Source organism: Haemorhous mexicanus, chromosome 7 (genome assembly GCF_027477595.1).
Source record: "Haemorhous mexicanus isolate bHaeMex1 chromosome 7, bHaeMex1.pri, whole genome shotgun sequence".
Lineage (NCBI taxonomy): Eukaryota > Metazoa > Chordata > Aves > Passeriformes > Fringillidae > Haemorhous > Haemorhous mexicanus.
This window is the reverse complement of record NC_082347.1, coordinates 10450400-10467761: the sequence shown is the minus strand read 5'-3', so window position 1 is coordinate 10467761 and position 17362 is coordinate 10450400. Positions and strand designations below refer to the sequence as shown.

Below are 17362 nucleotides of genomic sequence, written 5' to 3'. Positions count from 1 at the left end.
TGAAAAACAGTCTCTAATACTTTTTTTATTTTTTTCAGAAGTCTATTCATTAACTTGTGTTATGTGAGCACTTGGTCTGGTATTTTGATTTGCTATATAAAGCCTGAGTTCAGTTCATGCCTTGATTTTTAAAATGCCTATCTTTGGCCCATATTACATCATCTTTCTTCCTTGTCTCCCATGAAATATCTTGGGTCCTGATGCTTCAGCTAAATCCTCACTTTGAATAATGGATTTGCTCTTCAGTGAAAACAGTGACACAGTTATCAGCCTTAAGAGCTAATTCCAAAAAACATGACCAAGTCTTCCCTCCATTTGAGTGGCCATGGCATGTTCCAAGACCCATGAACTCAGTTTATTAGGCTAATTAAGTTGTGCAGTGGGAAGGAAAGGAAAATAACTTGATGTTTTAAAAAGCTGGAGGGAGATAAAAGGAGAAATGACCAGCTCAGCTGAGTTGTAATGTTTAGTTTGAGTCCCTGAAGACCTCTGCAAATTTGTCCCAAGGAACACAGATTAAAAGCTGTCTAGGGAGAGGTTTGTTGCCTGTCAGGCCCTGTCAGTGAAGCTGAGTCCCCCCAGCCCTTAAAGTGCCAACTCAATCCCTCCTGGTTCTGCACTCAAGGAGCTGAAGGTGAGGCATGACAAAACTGTGCCTTCTGCTTCTGCTGGCATTGATTCCATCCAGGGGCCTCTTTTCCTGTGGCACTGGGGACCAGCACCAGAGGGGTCCCAGCAGGAAAGTGCTGCTTGTCTCTGTTCTGACCTGAGCAGGAGTGAACCTCTCACCTCCTTGGAGTTCTTTCTGAGGGACTCACTGTGTGAGTGAGGAGGAGGCTGGGGTGGGGTACCCTGAGCTTGTCTTCACAGAGGTTTTGTCTGCTGCCTCTTCCTCTGGGGCAGAGACATCAGCAGAGTGAACCCAGGATGTTCATCCTCAACTTCCAGACGCAGGCAGGGCATTCCAAGGCTGCTCCTGGGGAAAGAGGAGGGTGTGAAATGTATAAACAGGGCCTGGCCAAAACCTGCTAACTGCTGCCTGCCATGGGTGGGCTCCAACAAGGCTTCTTCAGAGGTGGGATGGCTTGAAGGGACTCAGTGGCAGTGGGAAACATCTGTTACTCCCCAAATTTGCTAGATTTGGTTCCCAGAGTGCTGGAGAGAGGCACGTGCTGAAGTGGGGAACTCAGCTACCAGAAGTGTTCCTGGCTGTATTTTTAATTTCTGTCCTGGGGTCTCTCAGGTGCTTACAAAAATGCTGACAAGCTGGAAGTGGTTTTGTAGGCTTTACCTAAAACACTGAAAATGAGTCTGCTGACCTTTGGCAGAGAGGGACACTTGTGAATTCCCAGTATCCTGTTTAAATAAATTTCTGAGGAGGGTGAGTGTGAGTTAAGTAGTCCAGCTCTTCCCTGCCTTCTTTCATTGGCTCAGGAAAGTGCTGTGGTATTTTGCTGGTGCCAAACTGCCTTCAGCAGGAGGCCTGCTCATGTCACACACACTGGAACCACATCTGTTCCACCTCTGATTTCCCTCCTGCTTCCTTACCAGCAGAGATGAATGGGAAGATAGGGCTTTTCCAGTAAGAAATTGGAATTAGAGCTCCTTGGTAAACCAAAATATGTAAGTTAGCTCAGAAGGAGTGAGTTTGTGTTCTGGTGCTGTGCAATACCAAGGAATGCTAGGTTCTGCAATGGCTTGCTTTCCCTGCAGCTTCAGCAGCAGTGCTGACCCTCGTGGGAAGAACTGGCCATTTGCAGCTTGGATCTTGAGCCTGAACAGGAACATCAGAGTCAGAGAGGAGATTTTGTGTGTAAAGAGCAAGTGGATGTAGCTCAGTGTCAGAGAGAGGGATTTGGTGTGCCAAGGAGAGCTGACCTTGGAAACAGCAGCTCTGGGCTGGCAGAAAGCTGGCTCTCCTTCAGAGAGCCCTCAGGAGCTCTGATAGAGGCATGTCCTGCCTCTGGGTGCACTGGGGCTGTGGCAGAGTGGAGACTCCAACTGCTGAAGGTCATCTCTCAAATTCTGCTTGAGCTGGACATCCTTCAGCTGCCACTGCCTGGGCTTCTCCCTAAAATCTTCCACTGGCTCTGCCTTCCTCTCAGTGCTGCTCAGCAAAGCTCTGACTGCATGACAGCACCTATGAATCCTTTACTCATTTGTGGTTTTGCTCAATTGTAGCTATTTCTGTATAAAAATAAAAGCTTTCTGTTACAGGGGAGATTTCGGTATTACTCACCTCAGCTGGCTCACACAAGTTGTTTGTTGGGTTTAGGGATTGCTTGGCAAGGTGTGAGCAAAAAAAATAAAATCTATTTATGCCTTGTGATAGCAAGTTTCAGTTTATTGAATTTATTATCATCTGCTTTTATTGCAGGTAGGATAGTTTAAAGCCCAGCTCTCTATGAGTAACTTCTAAAAGCTTAGTTAGTTAAAATTGAGCTTGATGAATGCAGATTTTTGTGTGTTGTCCAGGAGATGTGGTGAAAATGTCTTTGCATGCAATGTAACAAATGATATCCTGTTGTCCAACCAAGTTTTGCCTGATATTACAAATCTGTTTTTGACCAGATGCTGATAGCAGCCTAATTAACATGCCATTAGTGAATACTAAAGCAAGCTTGTTTTCTGTCTTCTTCCTCCCCCAGGACAAAATGTTTCACTTTTGGGTAAATACATTCTTCATAGGACTGGATGAAAATTCAGACAAAGTAGAAAATGGAAGTCTAGTTGCAGATCAGGAACTTGATGGTATTTTCAGTACAGAGCGCTCAGATAATGATAAGGAATATTTAATCCTTACATTAACAAAAAACGATCTAGACAAAGCAAATAAAGACAAAGCCAACAGATATTTCTCTCCAAACTTCAAGGTCAGTATGTTTTATGTGTGAACAGAGCTGAAAAGCTGCATGATTTGTTTGTCTTGCCTTTGGAGGGACCATGTGAAATTGCTGTGTAGAAGCTGTGTTGGTATTGCCATCACTCAGCAAAGCTTTGAGCTTTGTGCTTCTCTCTGCTTTTTGGGGAGCTGATGCATGTTCAGAGGCTGGGGTTGAAATCTTCAGGTTGTTCCAGGTGTTTCTCAAAGCCATCAGAGGTTGGGAGAGCTGGTGACCAGGTGGCATCTTTCCTGCTCCAGCTGCATGGCCTATGGGCTGGGCACACTGAGCTCCTGAGCTGGTTTGCAGCTGTGCCTGTTCCGTGGGAAGCAGAGGGGGCCACGAGGATGATCTGGGGTCTGCAGCATCTCTGTGCTGAGGAGCTGGGCCTGGTCAGTCTGGAGAAGGCTGAGGGGGGATCCCATCAGTCCACACAGCCATCTCCAGGGGCTGGCAGAGGAGGGTGCCAGGCTCTGGATGAGAAGCAAAGGCCATAAACTGAAACACAAATTCCACCTCAACATGAGGAAGAACTTCTTTCCATGAGTGTGCAGAGCCCTGGAACAGCTGCCTGGGGAGGGTGTGGAGTCTCCCTCTTTGAGTTCATCCCAAGCTCACCTGGAAATGCTCCTGTGCCTGGGCAGGGGCTTGGACTGGATCATCTCCAGATGTGTCTTCAAGCCCAGCTGTCCTGTGATTCTGGGAATACTTTAGCCTGGCACTTTAGCTTTGGGGAGTATGAGCCATTGCCAGCAGTGTTTTAAACATGCAAAATGCATTTGTAAGAATTCCAGCATTTTCTGACTTCCTCATAAAAGATCAGCCTGAGCTCATGTGAAGGTAATGGTCATAGCTGCTTGGAGTATTGCTTGGATCAGACTCCCCAGACAAGAGTCAGCTGTTAAGAGGGGGTTTTGTTCATTCCTGGGCACTCTTGCTGCAATCTCCTGGTGCTCTGGGAGTTGGGGAAGGCTGGAGGGTGTGCTGGGATGTCCTGCTGCTGCAGCTCAGGAGCACCTGAGCACTCAGCCAGACACAATTCCTGCAGCTGGGTTGGAAAATCCTGCTACTTTGCTAGGGGTGGAATTGAGAGGCTGGCAAACCTCTCTCTGGGGAGAAGAGCCTGGTTGTGACTCAGGGTAGCCAGGACCTGTGCTGTTAAAAATTGCTTTGTTGCCTGTGCTCAGTTAAATCTGGGTTCCCTTTTTAAATGTTGTTTTTTCCTTCCCCAGGTGAAGCTATTTTTCACAAAAACAGTAGAAGAGCCATCAAATCCAGAGGCTAGCAGTTCAACTTCTGTAACACCAGATGTTAGTGACAATGAACCTGATCATTATAGATACTCTGACACCACTGACTCTGATCCAGAGAATGAACCTTTTGATGAAGATCAGCATACGCAGATTACAAAAGTCTGAATATTTTTTTTATCAGAGATAAAAAAGAACCGTACAAAAAAACAAAAAAAAACAAAACCATGAAGACAGACAAACTTGAATAAACTGAAAAAAAAAAAAAGGACCTTTCTAAATGGCAAAAGGACATAGTGTCAGATTACCAGTTATAGGAACAATTCTTTCCTGACCAATCTTGTTTTGCCCTACAAATCTACAGGGTTTGACGCTTGTCCAGTCGGGGGGGTTAAAGAAAGGTTACGTAGCTCTTATGTATATACCTTTTTGTGTCAAAGGACATTAAAACTTCAATTAGGAACTATAAACATGGCACTTTCCCATTTTATTCCAGTTTTATAAAAGTGGAGACAGACCTAATGTGTATGCGTAGGAATTTTTCCTTTTGTGTTCTGTCACCAAACGAAGTTTCAAAAACCGAAAAGGAAAAAAAAAAAAATATTTACAGGTTCACATCCTGCCCCTTTTTTTGCACTTGTGTGGCAACAGAAAAGTCTGCAGTTGGCCAAGAGATGTTTCTAGAAGGTTTTTCCTACATTGTAATGCATGTTTTTTGGATGGGGGCTGGAAGGTGATGCTCGGAAAGGAGCGTGGCCTGTGTACCATATCCGGCTGTTCCATGCACCTTTCCTCAGCATGCTGCCCTAATTCATCCGGGACAATGGGTGAGGAGTCGCCGCTGTCACTGCTTGTTGTTTGTGCATTTTTCATTTTTTTAAGTGTAATGGTGCTAGAAAAGGCAGCTAGAGAGAGTGATTCTGTCTAGGGGTACAGGAATGAACCTTCACGACACCCACGAGACCCGCGCTATGAAGGGAGACAAGGAATTGGGGTCACGAAAAACAAAACAAAAACAAAACAAAAACAAAAGGAAACACAGCAACAATGACTTAACCATACAAATGTGGAGGCTATCAACTAAAGTAAGAGCTTGAAACAAATGGTTACAGAATTCGACAATGATTTATTGGGATTTTTTTTCTGAATTGTAATGGCTGCTCCATCTCCTGTGTAATCAAGGCCAGTGCTAAAAGTCAGATACTCTTAGTGCAAAAACATCAGTCAACATCTTACATTTATATTAGTAGTTTTTCAATCATATTCCTGCTGTGAATACTTCATGTGCTGCCTTGCAAGCTTTATTTTTTTTTTTCCCCTCTCTCATGAATATAAAAAGATTTTGTAATGGTGCACAGGAAATGTCATTGGAGATTCTCCAGGTTAGTGTTTGTTTGGAAGATTTCTGATGCATTTATTCAATCAAACCTCTGTCAGCCGTTCCACCCCTTTGACCTTACACATTCTATTACAATGAGTTTTGCAGTTTTGCACACTTTTTTTTAAAAAAAAAAAAAAGTCATTAACTGTTAGGGAATTTTACTTGAATACTCATTACCTGCAATGTTTAAAAAAACGGACATTACACACCAGAGACAGGAAACCAGTTTTGCAGTAAATTCTCAACGCTGTAAATGAAGATTAAAAAGCAGAACTTGTCCCAAATACATTACTATCAAAAACAACCCCTCAAACCACCCAACAGATTGTTTTTCTAAGCCAAGTGGCAGTGTTGGATTATTTGTTCCTAGGGTAGGGCTCAAAGTTGGCTTCTGGTGGATGATTGTCGTGCCCAGCCCGAGGTGGCTCAGGAGTCCAGCTGCTGGCACATCCAAATTTGAATGGGCCCCTCTGAGGGGGCCATGGACAGCTGACCCCAAATTGATGCTTTTTTTAGGGTGTAGTTCACACATCCCCCGCTCAGTTAACTTCTTGGTGCTGACATGGAAGTTCATGAGCTGTATTCTCAGCCAGAATTATGAATGGGATCTGTCAGAGCCCTGTACAGCAGCATTAATGGTTGGAATTTGAACCACACAAGGCAGGACTTCCACTAGTTACAGCTGGTAAACCGAGGTGTAAAGGGCTTTTAAAGAATTATTTTTTTCTTACCTGGTTTCTGTTGGTCAATTCTGCTCCTCAGATTCATGATTCTAACTTCTAACAAAGCTGGTAATACGTTCTGACTTACAGGTTTAATTAGACTTTAATGGATCAAGGTTCAACGAGCAGGAGGTGGTTTTCCCTTGGGAACAGGAATTTTAACTCTTACCCTTCCTATCATGTTTTCACCCTGTCTGGTTTATAACAGTTGAAAGTTGTGTTGTGCTTAATAAAGCAAAGTGCTCCTGCTTGGAGAGTGTTGGGATCTTGGCAGTGCTGCGTGTCCCACTTTGGAGAATCAGGATTGGATGGTGCAGCTCCAGTCGGCGACGCCGGATCGGGAATCGGGATGCAAGGATGGGCTTTTGCACTGTTACTTTTCCTTTGGAATGTGAAGGTTGGAATGAGGGTTTTGATTCTTTTTTTTTTTTTTTTTTTTAATGTTTCGACGTCTTTGAGAAGCCTTGCTTACATTTTATGGTGTAGTCATTGGAAATGGAAAAATGGCATTATATATATTGTGGCATCGTTCGCAGGGGTCCCAGGATGAGGGAAGAGACGAGAAAGTTGACTCCATGTTTCAGAAGGCTTGATTTATTATTTTATGATATATAATATATTAAAACTATACTAAAAGAATAGAGGAAAGGAATTCATCAGAAGGCTAAGCTAAGAATAGAAAAGGAAGGAATAACAAAGGCTTGTCTCTGACCGAGACAGTCTGGGCAGGTGAACTGTGATTGGCCCTTAATTGGAAACAACCAGATGAGACCAATCACAGATTCCCCCTGTTGCATTCCACAGCAGCAGATAAGAATTGTTTACAGTTTGTTCCTGAGGCCTCTCAGCTTCTCAGGAGGGAAAAATCCTAAGGAAAGGATTTTTCATAGAACATGTCGGTGACAATATATATATATATTATATATATAAATATATATTATACATACTCTCCTATACTTTATTTCAGTTACCACCCCCATAGAAGTTGACAAGAATTGCTATGACTGAAAGGTTTTTGAGTCCTTACTAAAACTTTATTTATGACAGTATTCATAATTAGCTTGAGCTGCATTCTGTAGGTAATCTTTCCTTGAGTTTCCAGACTGTACGCTTCAGCCTGTTGGGATGTGCAAGAGCTTACATGTCTGAAACTACTTGAAGGCATCACTTTGGTAAGAGCTTAACTGTAAGGCCCTGAAGCATCCCCTGGGCTCGGGCAGCCCCAGTGGAAATCTTTGCCACAGCTCCTCCAGGGCAGCTGTGCAAATCAGCCTCCAGATTCCTCCCCAGGGCACACATTGTAAACTGAAGTGGAGTTTACATGCAGCATCAAAATTAGCTTTCCAAATTCAAAACAAAACAAAAAACCACCTTGAAATAATCCAAAAAGAGGATGCTGGTGTGCAAGTTCCATGTTTAGTCCTAGCAAATGTGTGCAATATGTTAACGATGCCTGTGGTTGCCACGAAGTGCCTCGTTTACCTTCTCAATACTGTTGGAAAGTGTCGTGCATGCAGATGGATGGGGTGGGACTGTGCACTAAAAGGGGCTCCAACTGCAGCGTTTTGGCAGAGCTGCCTTTCTCTGCCACTTCAAATTTTCCAGTCTGTTTTCATATAGCATATATATATATAGATACTAAAAGAAAAAAAAAAAAATCAGTCTGTTAAGCAGCCTTACTCTGATTCAGCCTCTTCAAATACTATTGTGCTGTGCAACAGTGGCTCTGTGTGTAACTGAGAATACACAAAAACCAAGTATGACATGTACAGGATAATGCCTCATACAAATCAGATGTCCGTTTGTTATTGTGTTTAACAACCCTTTATCTCTTAGTGTTAAAACTCCACTTAAAACTGATTAAAGTCTCATTCTTGTCACTGTGTGGGTGTTTTATTGCAGTCTTCTGAGCTTGGCAAACAGCTGAGACGTTGTGCTTGTAAAGCTGTGGAATTTGGAGCGTGCTGCTCGCAGCCAAGGGTGCTCCTTGTGCAGCCAGGCATTGGAAGGGAGCTGCAGCTCCAAAGGCTGCTGTGTTCCAGAGGTTTGACCAGGGCAGCAGTGGAATTCCAGATGTGTGCAGGGATATCATACCCTCTCTTTGGTGTCCTGGTGAGGGGCAGGGGCACCTCCTGGGGCATCAAACCACACGGGCAGGTGCCTGTCCCCAGTGCCTGAGGAGCTGCAGGAAAGGTGGGCACAGACTAATGACAAAGATAAGGGGAATGGATTCCCACTGCCAGAGATTGCTCTCACTGGGAAGAAATCAGCTGGGGCTGCCCCTGGATCCCTGGCAGTGCCCAAGGCCAGGCTGGACTTGGAACCTTGGAGCAGCCTGGGACAGTGGCAGTGTCCCTGCCCATGGCACTGGATGGGCTTTGAGGTGTCCTCCCATCCAAACCATTCTGGGATTCTCTGTTTCGTCTCCAAGAGAATTTATTTGAAAATTCACCTTGTAAATAATATCCTGTTGCATCTGCTGCATAAAGAGTCCCACCTGAGAATTCTTTTCCTGAAGCAGCTTTGCACTGACAAGGAGATGCATTTTTCCCTGTGGAATCATAGGATTGTTGAGGCTGGAAAGGCCCTTTGAGATCAACAGGTCCACTCTCAGGACAGGTCAAGCAGGTGATTCTGGGGTTCTTCTGGTTGTTTGGCCTTTTCCAAGCCAGATTTTAAAGTGGCACTTCAATCCTAGGTGGAGTTTTCTGTTCCCAGGGTTATCCTGGGCCTGCAGGACGTTGAGAGGGGTGGGGAGGTGACTTCAGGTGGCTCTTGTCACTCCTCCTTCCTTCCCACTGCTGCTAACACCATTCCTGGCCCACATTTGGCTGAGCATCCCCAAAAAACTCCAGTTCTGGTGGGACAGGGAAGGTTTGGGTGCTCTGTGGGTGCAGTGTTGGCCAGGTGGGGCTGAGCCCACAGGTGCTGCCCAAGCTGTCCATGCCTGTTCCTTTTGCATCCAAAAAAATGGAAGTAGGCTGGGAAGATGCAGAGGAAGGGCAGGAAGCTCAGAGGAGAGTGGTCTGAACAGGGTTCAACGTGATGAGGAGTTTCTGTAAATACAGAGATCTCCCTATGAAGGGATTCTGGTCTGGAGACAGGAGAGAAGTGCTGTGGACAGAGGATTATATTTATTTGACTTTTACACTCTTGTCCCGTTGACTGAAAGTCCCATGGCCCAAACCCAAGCAGCTAAAGGTGGTTTCTAGACAAAAATGCTCATTTTTTTCCACTCTGGTGAGCCATGTGGTGACAGAGCTGCCCAGGGAGGTGCTGGGTGCCATCCCAGAGGACAATCCCTGTGCTCCATCCCCACACCTGTGCTTTCCATGTCCTCTGAGCCTCTCCAGCTCCAGGGCCTGCCTGAGCTTTCCCAGCCTCAGTTCCTTCAGGTCCCTTTCCAGGTGGTTAATAATTAATTGTGTCTTCTTTTAAAGCTGCAGCAGAGCTATAAATGGCACTCTTTTAAGAGACTGGTAGGAGAATTTTCAAGTGTTTTTCCTGCAGTTTTGGTTGGTTCTGCAGTGAGTGATGGCACCTGCCAGTGATGATGTTTGTGTTGGTCTGACCTGATTCCCTGGTGTGACCTGGCTGCAGTGGGAGCTGCACTGGAAAAAAAAAAAAAAAAAAAAAAAGGCCCAACAATCCATCCCTACAGATGGAGATTGATGCAAAGGGAGGGAGGTCAAATAAGGAGCCACTCAGTGTCTTCTTAAAACCAGACCTTGAATTGCTGCTTTGGCTTCTTGTCACCCTCATTCTTTGGTGTCTTCTCAAATCCCATCTTTCCACATCTGTCCCTGCTAATTCTGCTCCATTTTTTTTTAAATTTTTTTTTTTTTCTACACAGTCCTGTGCTAGGCAGATGAGAAAATCCCTTTATTTTGAACTGATGGGCCCACTAAAATCAAAACCATTATTTGTTTCCTCGCCTTTTGCTCCCTGTTCTTTGTGACTTTTCCTAGCTGGGCCTTTTTATGGCATTTCATTATTTTTTGCATTTTTCCATGTGTTTCTTCTCATTTTCCACTCATCTTCTGTGCTTTCAAACTTCTCAGCCACTGCTCTGTGTTGCAATATAGGACAGGTCATTATTTTCTGCCTGGGTTTTTTAGAGGTTTTTTTTTTGTTGTTTATTTGGTTGATTTTTTTTGGTTGTGCTTTTTTCTTTTTGTCTACCAACCTTTATTCTGAAGGCATAGCAAGAAGAAACACTTCTTGGTTGCATTTTTTTTTTTTTTTAAGAAAAAGAAGAAAGAACAGCTCTGAGAAACATCAGGGTTGTGCAGGTTCAGCAGATGTGTTTGCCTTGGTGAGCTCCTGGTGCTCTGCACAAACTTGGATGTGTTTATCTGGTCTAGTGGGAACAATGGGACTTGTGATGAGCAACCTGAATTAAAAAACTTGCTAATGAACTGCTGGGCTACACTTTCTGCAAATGTTGCTGTATGGGCTGGACAGAAATATTTAAAAAATCAGCCTTGGTGTGGTTTATTTTTACTTTTTGAGGGCTCCTGTGCTTGGTAATTTACTTTGTCTCCCATGGCTAAGCCCTGAAATAGATTCATAATTTTTCTTCATGATTTCCTGTTCATGGAGGGGTTTTAAGCTGATAAAAGGTGAAATTTCAGAGGTTGAGCTTTGTGCTTCAAATTACCCTGTGTGTAATTCAGGCTGCTTCAGGCCCTCCTGGTGTTTTTTTGGCCTTGGACAAAATAATTGTAGCATGAAGGTGATGTGGGGTCTGGGAGAGGCTGGATTGAGGAATTCCAGCAGCCTGCACAGAGAGATCAGGGCTGCCCCATGGCAGCAGGAAAACGGGAAGGATTCTGTCATGGAAATCTGTGCAGGAACGAGCCTTTAAAAGGGAAATTAATGAGTTTGGAGGAGAAGGCAGCAGAGGCTTTAATGTAAAGCAGGGTTTGGTAATGGGAGAGTGAAACCTCGTGGGTGGAGGCATGGAACTTGTGAGGAAAGGGGTGATGGCACATGTTTATGGAGATTTGCTGGGATTCTGCAAGGATGGGATGGAGCAGCTGATGAGAGGTGGCTGAGAGGCATCTGGAGGGAGGGAGATGCCTTTGAGAGGTTGGCTTGGGGATCCTTTGCTTTTAAAAAGTGTTTGAAACTATGGAAACAGGAGGGCTGACAGCTCCAGACTGGAGTTGGGACTGCAGGCAGCTCAGGAAAACGTTGGGATTTGCGTTGGAGGATGGTAAAGATCAGGCAGCAGTGAGAGGAGACTGATAACATCCACTCAAAAAGGAGGGGTGGTTATTCCCCTTCCCTGAATATCAGCTCTTGGGAAGGATTTGGCTTTTCCCTGAAATCTGAACCTGCAGAAAAGCAGCTCTGCTTTTCTGGCCCATGGTTTTTGGGTGTCTGAAGGTTCAGGGGTTCTCAGGCCTCATCACTGGTGGGCACCCTTCAAACCAACCTGGGAAGGGCTGGGGGCTCCCTGGAGAAGCTGCAGCCCCCTGGGAAAGAGAAAGGGCTGGAAGCTCCACTGAGCTGAGGAGCACAGGGCAGTGATAAAAAGGCAAAGAGGAAGGCTGGAATTATTTTCACCCCAGCTGGTCCATCCTCTTGGCTTTTAATTTGTCTCTTTTGTGTCAAAAGGAAGGAGGAGCTTTGCACAAGAGCTCCCAGCTCACCATTTGTGCCTTGAAGCAGGAGAAGGGATGGCACCCAACGTGGCTGTGTCCTTTTCTGGGGGTGGGGGCTGTGCTGCACTCCAGGGAATAATCTGGCTTCCCCTGAAGGTTGGAGCACAGAAAAAAGACTCTGCAAGGAGCATAATTTGACACCTTCATCTCTTTGTCAGCTCCCCCTGACTGACTTCACTCCCCAAGAGTAAGATCTGGAGAGTTTATTGTAGAGGAGCACGAGCAGAGCTGCCAAACTCTGACATTCACACAGGACAAAGCTCTACCTGCTGGACAAAAACCTGAGCTTGGGCAAAGCATCTCCTGACCAGTATCTGGAGGGCAGCTGGGTGCTGGAGGTGGGAGTGTGAATGACCCCAAGCCAGCCCATTGCTCATGGCGTGTCCTTCGTGTCCTTGCTGAAGGTCCCAGCATCCATATCTGTGGGACTTTCTTGCCAAACTTTCATCCTTCCCAACACCAGCTTGGGATCAGGAGCTTGCTCAGCTTTGCAGGTTTCCTCTCTCCATCCATCCATCATCCATCCATCCATCCATCCATCCATCCTCCATCCATCCATCCTCCATCCATCCATCCATCCATCATCCATCCTTCCATCTGTCCATCCATCCTCCATCCATCCATCATCCATGGATCCATCCATGGATCCATCCATCCCTCCATCATCCATCCATCCATCCATCCATCCATCCATCCATCCATCCATCCATCCATCCATCCATCTGTCCATCCATCCATCCATCCATCCATCCACCCATCCATCATCCATCCATCCATCCATCCATCATCCATCCATCCATCCATCCATCATCCATCCCTCCATCCACTCCTCTGTGCTCCTCTATCCCTGCAGCTCTGGCTGATTCTGGGGCTCCTGCTGCTCACAGGGACCCCGAGATATTTTTAAAAGTCTTTTTTCCCAGCCCAGCAGTTAAAGAAGGAGTCAGGATTCTTCTATCCTCGTTCTCAAGGCTGTTTATTGTTTCTTAGCCATCAAATTCTTTCTCTGGCCTGCTGAGGTCTGTCCAGCAGGTCAGACAGAGGCACTCTGGGGTTATCTTTTTATACTGAAAACTACCTGTGCATTATTTACCATAACTTCCCAATACCCATCACCTGTGTTAGACACTGAGCTTCTACTCTAAACCAATCCAAAAGTGCCACCATCACCCAGAAGATGGGTGGAGGAAGAGGAAGAAGGAGAAAGGCTGGACACACCCAGACTCCTCCATCTTGCCTCCTGAACCCCCATTTTAAAAACCCCAAAAAATCTATTTTTCACCCCATGACAAACTGATTGTTATTCTACTTAGACTTTTGTGGCTGCAGACCCTCAAATAAGGTTGGTAATTTGCTCCATGGGTCATAATCAAAGTCCCAGGGTCTCTGAGCCCCCTGGCAGGGGTTTGAGCCATCGGCACAGCCAGAGGGATGTCCTGAGTTGCAGCAGGTGACTCCTCTCCATCACCCTGCCTGGGAGGTGACTCAGAGGTGGCCCTGCCGTGTCCCTTCCTTGTGACAAACCCCTCCTGGCTGCTGGGCTCCCCTGCACATCTGCTTGGGGGCTGCAGGGGTTCATTTCCAGCTGTGCAGAGCCTGGGAGGTGTTGCCCAAACCCTCTCTCTCCCCTTCCCACAAGGGGCACCTCCTTAAGGAGCAATTAAGAGACCTCTGGTTTGTGTGTTCAGCAACCTCCAGCACTGCAAGGCACTGCTCCCAGCTCCCCCAAAGGGATGCAGAAACTCTTGGCATCCTCTGCCTCTTGGGACAAGGGGTTCCACAGGTGCTGGGGGCAAGCGAGGGAACATCTCCTCAGTTCTGTCAGCCACTCCCAGTCCTTGTGCTGCAAGAGGCAGTGGAAGGACAGCCCTTCCTCCTCCTCCTCCTCCTCCTCCTCCTCATCCTCATCCTCCTCCTCCTCGTCTTGGAGATTTCTGGCAAAGCCACCTCCAGGCTGAAGTCTCCAAGCTTGAATGCAATCCTCCTCCAGGTTTTCTGCCATGGCAGAATCCCCCTTCCAGGAGCCAGGCTGGTTTTCCCCCTTGTCCCCCCTGGTCCCTCGTGGCACAGCTGTGCCTGCTGGACCTGTGCATCCCCAAGAGGTCACTCAGTTTGTCACCGTCCTCGTGACACGAGCTTGGTGGTGACACAGGCCAGGATGGCTCTCCCAGGGGTTTTGTCCCACGTGGCACAAACCCTGAGTGGGCCATGGCTCTGTGAGGAACCACTGAGGGAGCTGGGGGTGCTCAGCCTGGAGAAAAGGACACTCAGGGGTGACCTCATCACTCTCTACAGCTCCTGAAAGGTGGCTGTGCTCAGCTGGGGCTGGGCTCTTTCTCCACAATGAGAGCACACAGCCTCAAGCTGCACCAAGGGAAATACAGGTTGGATATCAGGGAAAAGTGTTTTTCAGAAAGGGTGATAAAGTTCTGATGGTGGAATCACCATCCCTGGGTGTGTTTAGAAACAGACTGGATGTGGCACTGGGTGCCAGGGTTTAGTTGAGGTGTTGGGGCTGGGTTGGACTCAGTGATCTTGGAGGTCTCTTCCAACCCAACCCAGAGATTCTGTGATTCTGGGAATTCTGTGAGTGCTGGAGCACTTTCCCTCCCTGCCCTGCGTGTTGGATTTCAGATCACGAGATCAAAGTCAGCACTTTCTATCTCCAGCATCTCCAGCACGTGTTCCCTTCTTTTGAAGCCCATTAAGCAGTTTAATTGGGAGTCAGGAGCTCTTGGATGAGCATTTGGAATGAATGAGCTGCTTTGGCCGTGCTGATGCCTCACAAGGATTTTCTATCTCCCCTGGCAGTCACTCCTCACCCGTTTTCTCCCTCTTTGCTGCATTTGGAAGGTGTCCCAGGCTTTCATTCCTTTTGTGTGGCTCTGGCACTGTGCAGGTGGCTGGGGAAGGGTTAATCCTCCCTTCAGGGGTGTCCTAAACAGGGGGGGATGTTTGTGCCCTGCTCCCAGCTGCCAGCCAAGCCCCAGTGAGGATTTTTCTCTCCGTGTCCCCAGAGGAGCCTGGTGCTCTTGCAAACAGGCTGTGCACAGCCTCTGGACACTTGGGTCTCAGCTTTTCTGTGTGGCTGTCCCAGCTGCTGCCAGAAGCTGACTTTTTATCTGATCTGTGGTCTTTCACCACGAGCTGATGTGGCCCTGCTCTGATTTGTGCCTCACTGCAGGTTGAGCTGTGCTCTGCCAGAGCTGGAGTTTTCCTCCAGCCTTTGCAGCACAGAGAAAGAAAAGCAGAACCATTCAGGGCCACCTGTGCTGCTCTCAGCCTCCTCACCTCCACATTTATCCCTCTGGGGCTGCAATCAGCTGCACCCCTGTGATCTGACCTCCCCAGCTGGAGCTGCATCCTCAGGTTGAGCTCCAGCATCTTTTTAAATTGTTTTTTCTTTTCTCTTTCTTTTCCCAAATAGACAAATATGCTGATATTGGACCATTTCAGGTGGCTTCCATCCAAAGGCTTTCAAGGCTTTGAGGTTGAATCCAGTCCCTGTGGACATCAAACCTGTGCTGATCCACAGCAAATCCTAAATCCACAGGAAACTCCAACAGCCTTCTCCATGGACAGCACAGGGTTTGTCCTTCTTGATGTGCCACCAAAGCCCCAAAAACGAGGCCACTTCCCACTCCTGCTGATCTCCCCCACAGGCTGGGTGCTCCTCCCAAGGGCTGGTGTCCTTCCCATCTTCCCCTTTGCTCTTTTCCCTGCTTTTCTGATCGAGCTGGATTCCTAGTGGCTCCTCAGCATTGAGAATTTCATGAGTTAGACCCTAAATGAGTGGCCTGAGCTGAATTGTTTTTTCCTCCTCTCCCTGTGACACACTGTCAATGACCCCGCTGCTTGCACAGAAAATCCCTGCTCAAATGGATGCTTTCCCATGAGAAACTCTTGCCAAATCAGTGATTTTTTTTTTTCCCCCTACAATCAAAAGTAAAATAAATCCTGAGCTGGAAAGATTCCTCACCTGCTCAGTTCAACAGCAGGGAGCTTCCAGGCTGTGCTGTGAGATCTGCCCACAAGTCTCTTGAAGAGAACAGGGAATTTTTTTTCTCCCCCAGTAAATGGAGATATTTTCAGGAGGCATTTTCTAGCACACTTTTGATCCCAGATTCAGCTCAGATGGGGAGGGACCAGGGCACTGTCTCCAGCCAAAGGGCTGGGAGCTGATGCAGCAGGAGATTATTTGGGAGTTTAAATCCACCAGAGTGGCCTGAGGGGACCTGGTGCTGCTGGAAATCACAGAGGCTTATCCAGGCACATCTGCCTGAGCCACTCTGAGCTCTCCTGCCCAGCTTCCCAAGCCTGCTCCTGCTCTGGGGACGTGGCAGTGCCCAAAGGTGGCACTGGGTTGGAGCTGGGCTCCTTTCCCCAGCTGCCAGGGGAGGATTTTGCTCTCTCAAAGGTGAGATATTTGTGCCAAGTGCTCGTGAGGCTCTGCCCTGGGAGTGTGAATCGTGCCAGAGGTTTTCCACATTCCATTCAGTCTCCAGGGCAGGTGCTGAGAGCCCAGCCTGCCTGCAGGGACTTCAGTGCAGCTGGGGGTTGGTGAAATTGGGGGTTTGCCCGTCCTCTCCCTCCCAGAAAAGAGCCCAAAGGCTCCCAAAACACTGCAGATGTCTTTGAAAACGAAGCTCCCTCTTTGCCTTGATGTAACCCAAGCTCATGTTGCTGAAAAAATTCAATTAAACTGAGAGCAACTCCTGGTGAAATTCAAACTGGGTGATTTTTGACTGACTGGAACTGAGCATTTTCAGTTGGAAGGGACCTACAATGATAAAATGGAGTATTTGAAGTTCTCTGAAAATTTCCCTGAAAGCCTTTCCTCTCCACAAACCATTGAGCATGGTTTCATAATTACACACAGTTTTATTCACTATTATATATAGAATCACTCTTGTGGGTACAGTCAGGTGAAATACTGTATGAAACATTCTAACAGGAGATCAAAAATGCTGTTTTTACCTTGGTAAAAATATCAGTGTTGCTGATTGTGCTTGGTGAAGGCTCGTGCTCTAAACAGCACCACATTTTAGCCAGGAGGCATTTTCTCTTTAAAATAAAAATAAAATAAATCAATCAAGAAGTCCCTGTGGAGAGCAGCCACCCTTTCTCGTGGAGAAAGAGGCTCCTCACTTCTGATTTCACCCCTCAGAGTGAGATCCCCAACACTTTCCTGCTCCACAGGGCACCAGAGCAGCTCTGGGATGTCACTGGTGCCTGTGAGACATCTCCTGACCAATGCTATTTGTCTGAATTCCCAGGAATGCTGCTGCTTGTTCTTCAGAGCGGAAAAAATGTTCTATTTTTGGCCCTGACAACTTTTCTTTTTTTTTTTTTTTTTTTTTTTAATTTTTCTGGGAATCAAATGATTCAAACAAAGCATGGCAAGGGTTTGTCTAGGTCTGAGGGGTGTGGGATGGGGCTGGAGCGAGGCAGAGCTTCA

The 17362-nt window shown here is 46.7% G+C and overlaps 1 protein-coding gene across 1 annotated transcript in view; it reads left to right on the top strand.

The window, feature by feature from the left end:
* PTEN (phosphatase and tensin homolog) overlaps nt 1–8115 on the top strand; it is a 47905-nt gene extending 39790 nt beyond the window's left edge. The window contains exons 8-9 of the mRNA XM_059851070.1: nt 2649–2873; nt 4115–8115. Coding sequence (XP_059707053.1) covers nt 2649–2873; nt 4115–4300 — 411 coding nt within the window. The 3' untranslated portion in view covers nt 4301–8115. The remainder of the gene's footprint in view (nt 1–2648; nt 2874–4114) is intronic.
* Nucleotides 8116–17362: the final 9247 nt, after the last annotated feature.